This window comes from Brachionichthys hirsutus, chromosome 14 (assembly GCF_040956055.1).
Source record: "Brachionichthys hirsutus isolate HB-005 chromosome 14, CSIRO-AGI_Bhir_v1, whole genome shotgun sequence".
Taxonomy (NCBI): domain Eukaryota; kingdom Metazoa; phylum Chordata; class Actinopteri; order Lophiiformes; family Brachionichthyidae; genus Brachionichthys; species Brachionichthys hirsutus.
Genome location: NC_090910.1, coordinates 8,174,006 through 8,183,818, shown reverse-complemented (window position 1 = coordinate 8,183,818; position 9,813 = coordinate 8,174,006). Strand labels below are relative to the sequence as shown.

The 9,813-nt window shown below is 41.3% G+C and overlaps 1 protein-coding gene and 1 non-coding gene across 2 annotated transcripts; one reads left to right on the top strand and one right to left on the bottom strand.

Annotated features, from left to right (window-relative positions):
- Positions 1-3,803: 3,803 nt before the first annotated feature.
- Positions 3,804-3,891, bottom strand: trnay-gua (transfer RNA tyrosine (anticodon GUA)). Its single transcript is given in 2 exon segments — positions 3,804-3,839; positions 3,855-3,891. It is a non-coding gene; the product is annotated as a tRNA-Tyr (tRNA).
- A 1,145-nt stretch (positions 3,892-5,036) lies between these two features.
- trim55b (tripartite motif containing 55b) lies at positions 5,037-8,554 on the top strand. The gene is made up of 8 exons (XM_068748237.1): positions 5,037-5,165; positions 5,656-5,825; positions 6,584-6,764; positions 6,940-7,035; positions 7,530-7,763; positions 7,872-7,894; positions 8,168-8,292; positions 8,397-8,554. The coding sequence occupies exons 1-8, from the start codon at positions 5,037-5,039 to the stop codon at positions 8,552-8,554; spliced, it is 1,116 nt and encodes a 371-aa protein (XP_068604338.1).
- Positions 8,555-9,813: the final 1,259 nt, after the last annotated feature.

The window sequence follows — 9,813 nt, the reverse complement described above, 5'->3', positions numbered from 1 at the left end:
CCTTGCGGTCTTTTTTCCGTTGAAAGTCCTTCGTACATAAATCATCGACATTTAACAATAAAATAAAAATAAATTACTCCAACAGATGAAAAATAGCAATAAATTAAAAATTAAAAAGACACATAATATGTACAATGTACATTTCACTTGAGGTTTCTGTGCAGTGCCTGTGTACGAGGGTACAACGGCAATACCATAGCAACAGTCAGGCCCTGTGCCAGTGGAGGCTTTAATGCCCTCCCTCTCTATCTCCATGGGTCTGAATGAAGCCCCCCACACACATACACACACACACACACACACACACACATACAAAGAGGTCTTGCATCTTTTCCAGGCAATGCAACAACAAATTGATGGAAAGATCAGTAGAATGCCCAGATAATGTTCTTATTACTTAAAATCATCATTTAATGGACAGTTGAATTACTAGTTTTTAGAATGAACTTTTAAAGAAGTACGCAAAAGTGGAAAAAATTCAGGTTTGCGCAAATGTAAATCTTTAGATTTTAGATATGAATCCAAAAAGATATTGAGAGGAACCCCCTAATTTTAAAGCTTGTAATTTCTGCAATCGTATCAACCATTTGCTCCTTTGTCTTTTTTTGAAAAGACGTCTTTGTTTACAGCCCTCCCTGCTTCATTGACACTCGTCAGACCTTTGCTCTGAATGTCAGCTTTGTGGTTACACTGCCAGCTTTCCGGTTTGAGCCGCCTGACTTTTGATTGCAGGTCTGACACAAATCTCTGACGTGGGTGGGTTTAATTGCAGGGTGCATCCATTATCTAATGAGTTTTTGACTTCCTGCACCGAGCCCCAGACGTTCATAAGCACAGTATGCCAGTGTTGGGCATTCAGTCGACACAAAATGTCTGCTATAATCCTGAACTGTCTGAAGAGCTGAAGGGTTCTAGTGGGTCCTCAACAGAACCAAGATGAAAGCATATACAGCAGCATTGTTTTCATTTTTGAAAAGCTCTTTTTTTTAGTAAACTATAAGCACAATTCATGCTCCCTTCCAAGTTCTCGAGTGTGAATTGTGGGATATTGAGCTGAGAAATATGAATGGAAATTACACATTCTGTCTTTTACTGTATGCAGAAGCAAAAGGTCATCCTATGTTTAGATTTGATCCATCTAAGATACACGGATATTGATCGTCAGTGTGATTTGATGTTAAATAATGCCGGCGAAGGACAGCTTGAGTATCAGGCTACCGGAGTACCGGAAAGCTGTTGGGTCGCCTTCCAGCCAATAGGAACCGGATATTATCTGGGTGTCAATCAACTATTTCCCAACCAGCGAATGGACTTGATTAAGCTGTTGTGGATATTTTTCCGGGTTTTTGTTTTAGGTTAATCTGTCACCTATTTGGATGGCTAAACTCTTCGCTCCCGGCATCTGAAACTTAAAGTGAATGACTGAAGCTCAATCAATGGAATTTTTTCAGGCTACCCTGAATGTCTCAAATGGGTGATTTATAAAATAATTTCATTCTGGTTATTTTCTCTTGGGTTGGTTTTGAATGGGTATGTAAGATTAAAGATTATATGGCTTTTCTTTGACACAGGTGGGAACAGGGTTTTGTTTAAGGCCTTTCTTGAATGTACTTACATGATCAAGACAACAGCAATGCAATGGATTTCATCAAGGTCATTCTTCTTTTCCATAAATGCTATCAATTATTATAATGATTCCTTTTAAACATCCACACCAGGACAATGCTCGATCTGAAACTAGTGGAATAAACGTGTCTGACCTTTCTGGGTGACAACAGGAAAGTGGTATTTATAACCTATCATTATTTTATTGACGTCGGACATGAGGCACATTTTAGTGGGACTCCAAACTGGTTCAGTTGGTGGCGCCATTGTTCTTTAATTTTACCTACAACATAAGTGGGAGCCTTTCAACCCATGAGACAGACGTTGTTGTGCTGAGAAGGACAAATGTGTTTTTGTCTGACATGTGAGGTGGAGGCTGTCCTGGATTCTTGTAACACGTGAAGAACATGAGCATTAATTATGCCAACAAAGATGAGAGGATGTCGGCCTCTGTTATTTCCCTGGAGACGCCAGTAATCACTGCCATAGTACTGCACCTGTGTCTGCAGCCGTCCATTGGCTTAGAGTTTAGACTTAAGCTAATGTAGAACACATTTAAATAATATATCGGCATCATTTTAAATAAGAAAAATCATCTCCTCCTTTTTTAAATACTGCTTTACATTACATCTCGTATCAGTGTTGACTCTGGTATGGAGTTCTGCCTGAGATGCTAAAGCAGAATGCTATTGTAAGAGACAGAGAAGAGTTTGAGTTAAAAAAAAAGGATGTTACTTATGTTAAATGTATTTGCTGAAAACTGGGCAGATAAAGTCAACCACATGCACATTCATTTTACAAATCCATCACTGCCCTGCTACTCTGAGAAAGCATATAACTACGCCAATGTCACATATTGCCCACTGGATCCTCTAAGTGTGCACCAGGGGAATGATGTGTGAGGTGTTTCTGTTAATTAATTTCTTCGTTAAAAAGCAGATGAGCATTTCTGCTGATTCCCCCCCCCCCCCCCCTCTGTGGAGTTTCAGCTCCTGAGGCCCCCCATTCTCTGGGGGCAGAGTGTAATCTGGCCCTAATTGATTTCCCTGCAACACTGCGAGCATCACAGATGTCATTATCAAGTCTTCTTTGCCCACACAGCAGTTTTACACCTATTGTGCTCTTTGACATGTAGATTCCATATATGCGTGTGTAAACAAGAACAGAAACACACTCCAGATCAGGCTTGACTTGAACTGATTCAAGTATTTCAAAATGACATTTCACACGTCATCCTACATTTACTTACGGGCTGCTGTTATAATTGAGCGTATAGCGGGAAGCAATATACATTTTTGTGCTGTCCTATTTTTGTATGGCCGACACATGCGTAGGTTTTTCTGTGTATACAGTCCCATCTTGTGGAGAGAATATTCATTACAGGATCAAAATATGTTGTCGCCTCACAGCAAGAAGGTTCTGGGTTTAAATCCAGGCCTTTGTGTGAAGAGTTTGGAATATCCAACTACCATAAACCTATAATAATGGTAACTCCTTTTAACCGTGAATGGCTGTTTGTTGGTCTACAGAAGGAAATGATATGGATATATCATGTACTAATTTCCCAAGTATATTTTGGATCTGCTTATTATTATTATCCTCATCAAAGAGGAGATGGTAACAGGCACCATTAGTTACTGTGGACTTTCCATTAAATCTTTTTCCTGAACGCTGATCTAATAAAACTATGCCTCCATTTATAGACGAGCTTAATCCCTTTGTGTAGTTGTGTGCTACATTGTGGGAACCTTAATTTTTCAATCCTTTCTCAGGTTAAGTTTACATTTACAATGTTTATGGGTAAACCGTATGCGTGTGTTGGTATCACCCTTCCTGGGTTTCACATAGATATAGATACATATACTCATAGTAATATTTGGATGCCACAGAATCTAGAGTATCCTGAGCCAGATTTACTTTGATTTAAATTAATCACATTATAACTAAATATATTGATCTATTGAAGTTTCTGATTTGTAACATTTTGAGCTGCTTGAATGTGAGAGCAGTTCGTCTGTACAAATAAAATGAAAAAAACTGGTGAACGAAGCAATTGAGCTGTTCGTTTAACTATAGTTTAGAACAATTGTATTTATATGGTAACATACATTACGCTGTGTTTATGTGGGAGGAAAAAAAGGGATTAAAAGGGATTAAATGTTTATGTGGGAGAAATCAAAAAGGGATGAAAATGTCTCTCCTTCGAGCCGGAGTCGAACCAGCGACCTAAGGATGCCCGCTTTATCCCGCTACAGTCCTCCGCTCTACCAACTGAGCTATCGAAGGGAGATGGTGGACGACGCAGATTTCTTCCTTTTGTCTTTTCGCTATGCTGTTATCGGGGCACTGGCTCAAATGGTAGAAGCTGTGTTTATTCGTCTTTTACATTTGTGTTCGATACTGCCTGTTATGACAGGATCTCGATCATTGAAAATAATAATCAGTCCTGGTTTCCTGCAAGAAAAAGGCCCCTCCTTCGAAGTAGAGTCAGAGCTAACAAGCTGCGTTTAAAAACATTCAGGCAACGTTTGATGTTCTTAAATTACTTTTGAGCGGTGACATCTAAGAAAAGAACAAAGATTTTAAATGGGAAACCTTTTTAATCCAAATTTTAATTTCACCTGTTTTTCCCGCAGCGAGTGTTTACTGAAAGTGAACGACAGGGGGCGCTGTGTGGCTGTTGGTCGTTTGTCTGTGTGGCTGTTTTCAGGCAGGTGTCTGTAGATAGAATAAATTATTGGAATGATGTCAATAATTTGTTATTGAAGTACTAAATTGTATACATTTAACAGCCTCTGATATATATCCTGTCATTTTCTGTTTCTTTTCAATCAGGTTTCGGATATCAGTTCCGTGGCTAGGATCATATATACTAACCCCACTGGAAAAAAATGCATCCATCCTGTTAGTCTGGAATTTAATAGAACAGACATCAACAGATTACCGAGCAATCGATATACTGTTGTGAGACTCTGCGTCACCTGATCTGTGTTCGTCTACTCATCTAGCTGACCCTGAACACATAAGCAACCACAATAACATCAAATACTTTTTGACCATATAACGTTAACAGTAATAAAGACATTTGAAATAAATCTTTTAAACACTTTTACCCCGAGAATCAGAAATTCTGACAGGGAATTATTACTTTTGTTTCGGGGTCACATAATCACCGGTCACAATGGCAGTGTAGAGGGAGACAGCTGTTCTGCTTCCCTTTCAAATATGGGCAGGGTAAAAATGGCACACCTTTGGCATGGCATGCTAAAAACAGAACTGACGCAAGATTAGAGCCCAGCACTCTTCAGCATGACTCTGGCCCCACTGAGGATTGCTGTCATAAACGGAGTCCGTGTACTTCAGCGGTCCTAGTTATTTACTTCATTTTTTTTTTGTGGTGTTCGCGTGTGATTAGAAACGTTTGGGCAGCCATGAATAATGGGGGCAACTTGGAGAAACAGTTGATTTGCCCCATTTGCCTGGAGATGTTTACCAAGCCTGTGGTTATCTTACCCTGCCAGCACAACCTCTGCAGAAAATGTGCCAATGATATATTTCAGGTAAGCGAATGAAGAACATGTCCTTTGTTTTTTGGATATCGGGTGGAAAAGTATTGTAAAGTATTGGAACGCTGGCCTTTTTGACGTAAGCATCTTACAGAGAGTAAAATCAGCAGCTGTGACAGCATCAGAAAATACCCCCAGTCTGTGTATAAGGATTAATTTAGTACATTCATGCTGCTGCTTTTGTCATTTCAGACTGATAAGGCATTTTGGTTGTGGGTCTATTTCTGTTTATTTGGGTTTTTTTGTGAACTGATAATTGGTTCGATTAAAGGACTGTTTTGACAAATCGGTCTAAAAACACAAGAACATACCTCTACTACGTACATATATAGACAAAAATATATAATTATTTCTTTATAAGATATAAGAATCTGTCTTGTTTGGGGGAGTCGCCAATGTTGTTTACGTCGCAAGGCATTCTGGGTGGATGAGTATTTTTTTTACAAGTGAGAGGAGTTTATCCATTAAGACTTCATGTCTGCAGGCCTCAAATCCATACCTTCCGACTAGAGGTGGCTCGCTGTCGTCTGGCGGCCGGTTTCGATGCCCGTCTTGCAGACACGAGGTGGTGTTGGACCGGCATGGTGTTTATGGCCTGCAGAGAAACCTGCTGGTTGAGAACATCATTGATATGTTCAAACAGGAGTCCAGCAGGTGAGACAACCATCATTTGTGAGTCCAAGAATAGAAATGGTGACAAAGAATAAGTATAAACTGATGGTGTCGGAGCGGGACGCAGCTGTTGGGGCCAGTGGCTGTAAAAAAAATAATAATAATAATATCTTGTGGAATATGGATTTAATTCACTCACCAAAAATCACAGTCATAAAGGGGTCCGATATGCACTATCATGAAAAATGTATTCTGGATCAGATCCAGAATGAGGTCAGGAAAAATATAACATTTAAAAAAAGAAAAAAAAAAACGTCATTAATAATACACATCAACTCCAATTCACTTTTACTTTTCATGGTTGGTGTATAAAGATATACCTAGAACAATTTTAGAACCTTTCGATGGTGATCTGGATCACCATGTGGACGGTGTAAATCCAATTAGGAGTGGAACGAGCTGCTTGGCGGAGGTCTGTGTTCTCTGATTGCTTTTCTAGTTTTAAATAAAACTAACTTGCAATCTTAACAAATTCTTGCACAAAGTGACCTTAAACTGAAACTCTGAGTTACCCGTAAAGGACTGAAAGGAATACGAATCGAATCCAGAGCTAAGCTATACCTACAGCTGTGAGACCATATGCTGCACACTGTTATGGTAATGTATTGATTACGCTGCATTACATTGTGCATGTAAATGTGTTTCTGTGACATTATCAGTCTGACATTACGAGTCACGTCGACATTCAGTGGGATGTAAAGGTGCTCAGGAGGGATACCTCTGTTTTCATTAATTTTCAGCTGCGGCAAACCAGCGGCAGACAGAAAGGAAGAGACGCCCATGTGCGGCGTTCACGAGGATGAAAGGATCAACATTTACTGCGTCGCCCACGGCGTGCCCACGTGCTCTATGTGTAAGATATTTGGGGTGCATAAAGACTGCGAGGTGGCCCCCATCACCAGCATCTACCAGACAAAGAAGGTGAGGGTCATTATCACCGATGACAGTCTGAAAATTCAGAGGAAGAATTTTAATCATTTTTACACTGAAAATTAAAATCTCTGTACAGATTTCATTTTGTAGCCATGTCTTTTTTAGGGTCATATCTTCTTCTTCTTTTTTTTTTTTTTTTACTCACTATGTTTTTGCGGCCCAGATGGAGCTGAGTGATGGGATTGCAATGATGGTTGGTAACAACGACAGGATGCAAGGCATCATCAGTCAGCTGGAGGAGGCCTGTCGCTCCATAGAGGTCAGCGTCCTTCTGCTGCGGCGCTCGGCCGTTCGGTCACGCTTTCAAGCACTCCCTCTGCTCGAGAGTGACGCACCTGCACTCACCTGCACCGGCGTTCAATCAGATTTAACGTGTCCTTGTCTGCTTGCCGTGTCGCTGCTTCTTATCTGTGAAATTTAGAGAGATGGAGGGACAAAATTGACTTTTTAAGAAGCCTCGGCCTCGCTCAATCTCTGGTTTCAACATTTTCGCCTACATGCTTTTGACAATTAAAAAAAAGAGTACTGTAACTGCTAGCGGGAGGTCACACAGCTTTCCTGGTAAGGAGGAACCTGGAGAGACTCCAGTATGTGTCGCCTTCAGTCGTGCCAGTCAGAATGGCCCCTCGCTCCACATGATGGCACTACTGGACGATTAGAGGACACAGAAATCTTCTTTGTTTCCCATCTTTGGATGAGTATCCACTTGTCCCCTAGAGTTGACACCTCGATGAATGTCTCACACGTCCACAGGAGAACGGCCGGAGGCAGAAGACGCTGTGCTGCGAGACGTTCGATCAGCTTTACTCCATCCTGGAGGAGAAGAAGAGCGAAATGAGCCAGAAGGTGACGGCCGAACAGGAAGAAAAGGTGAACTACATCCGGAGTCTGACCAGGAGGTACGGAGACCACCTGGAGGAGAGCTGTAAGATCGTGGAGATGGGGATTCAGACTCTGGAGGAGTCAGAAATGGCTTTATTTCTACTGGTATAGTGCCAATATTAAACTCTGCAAACAATAACTATAATTACAGACATTTTATGTTTAACTTCCTCCCCCCCCCCCCCCCCGCCCCCCATCTCTTGTCTTCTTTAGAACTCAAAGCCTCTCCTCAAGACGTAAGTGCGTGTTTTAATGCTTTCGTAATTCCACAGTGAGTTTGGGATAAAAATAAATAAAAAGTTGAGTGTAAACATGTACTACCAGCAGCCTCGTGCAAAGCGAGATCACACCAGCAGTCAAAAATAATCCTGCAAACTGCAGCAAATCGCTCCCTTCATCGGTGGCAGCCTGAAATAACTTGTGGATCGGAGCGTCTCGTTAATCACCGACTGACGAGGCTTGAAAGGTGTCGCTTTGGCTATTTGTGTTTTTTCTTCCCTTGTGCCCAGGATTACGGAGGCATGCAGCACAACGCACTTGGACAAAATTGAGCACGGCTTTGAAAACATGGATCACTACAAGGTTGAGTTCACGATAGAGGGCCGGGCCCTGCGCGGCGTCGACTTCGTCCAAGGTGACCCAGAGAGGCCCGCATGGTGATGTCAGCGGTTCTCAGCTCACGACTCCAGTCTCCTTGTGAAGTTGATGTTAGTTTTCCCTTCCCGACTCTTTCTGCAGCCGACGAAGGTGAGGACGAAGAGGGTCAAGATGGCGAAACAATCGTGGAGGAAGAACAGGGGGCCCAGACCGTTTCCGAAGGCAGCTCTGTTCCAGCCCTCTCCATCCGGCAGATGAACTCCTCCCCGAGCGAAGCCCAGAGCGCCGCTGGCCTATAGAGAACAGCAGTGGGGGGAGGTTTTGCTCCGAGGTGCTGATTTCAGGTCAGTTGTTGTACTTTTTCTGCCAGATCAGGCGAACAGCAAGACAGAATGAGATCGCTGCCAAAGTCTGTGCGACAGATCTAAGGGACGAGACAGAAGTTTCTGCTCCTCCCTGCCGACTGACTGATCTTAACGTTAGTCTTTTGATTTAATTACACATTCGAGTTATTTATGTATATATATATTTGAATGACAGACTTATGACTGTCTGGCTATTTGCAGAATGACATTTTGTAACTCTGACTAAACCGTTTCATTTCGAGAGGATGCTGGTGGGGGGGGCTTCAGATTTGTCTCCATATCCTATAGTTTTTTTTTAATGACCAATATAACTTTATCAGAAGGGTGACAGAGTACAAAGCTGTACTGTGACATTTCAGTATTTCCTACCTGCCATACTTGTATTATGTTCTTTGCAATCTTTCAGGTGGTTTTTTTTTGGGACAAAGTATTTTCATGTTTTAGGGGGTAATTTTACTTTACGTGTCAGGAAGACTGAACTGAAAGAGAAACGCCTGAAGGATGCCATTTGTTAAATCTGTGTTGATATCATATTAATAAATATGACTTCTCAGTTTCAACTCGCCGTCACGTGTCGCTGTACTTTGTATTGTGGTCTGTTTCACCAATTAAATAGGTTTTGTGTAACGCCCTAATTGTTTAAGTACCTGTTCGCTTGCATAAAAGGAAAAGCTCCTTCTTTTCTTCACATTCATTTCTGTCAAAGAGAATCCATCTGCAAATATAACTTCATCATCCCATCCCATCCCATCCCACACATGCATCATCGGTGCCATGTTCCTAGTTCCACAAGCACTTCCACTGTCCTCTGCCTGATTGTGCCATTTTCAGACAGACGTTGCACAACCTGCCATATTATATGATATTAAAATTTTGGAAAAAATGTAAACTCAAGAATACATTCATAGTCTGTTTTAAACAATGCTACATTGCAACTGTGCCACCGTGATGGTGAGGAAACCCGCCAACTTTTTTTTATTGCCCAAAACTGCTACTGGATGTCAACAAAGAAGTGTGTGTTACTTTTTATTTATTTTTATTAAAATATAAGACGTTGTCTTGCACAACGGAAAATACTGGTTGCACATGAGTTTATTAGCAAACAAGAATGTCATAAATACAATGATTCATAATTTAAGACAAAATGCCAAAGCATTATTTTATTTCTTAACCATGAAGAGAATTTCATTTCA

Excerpts from the sequence above, each read along its gene's own strand:
- trim55b (XM_068748237.1), top strand. The coding sequence starts at position 5,037 with ATGAATAATGGGGGCAACTTGGAGAAACAGTTGATTTGCCCCATTTGC. Across the intron at positions 7,036-7,529 it reads AGGCCTGTCGCTCCATAGAG|GAGAACGGCCGGAGGCAGAA; the intron begins GTCAGCGTCCTT and ends ACACGTCCACAG. Across the intron at positions 7,895-8,167 it reads TCAAAGCCTCTCCTCAAGAC|GATTACGGAGGCATGCAGCA; the intron begins GTAAGTGCGTGT and ends CCTTGTGCCCAG.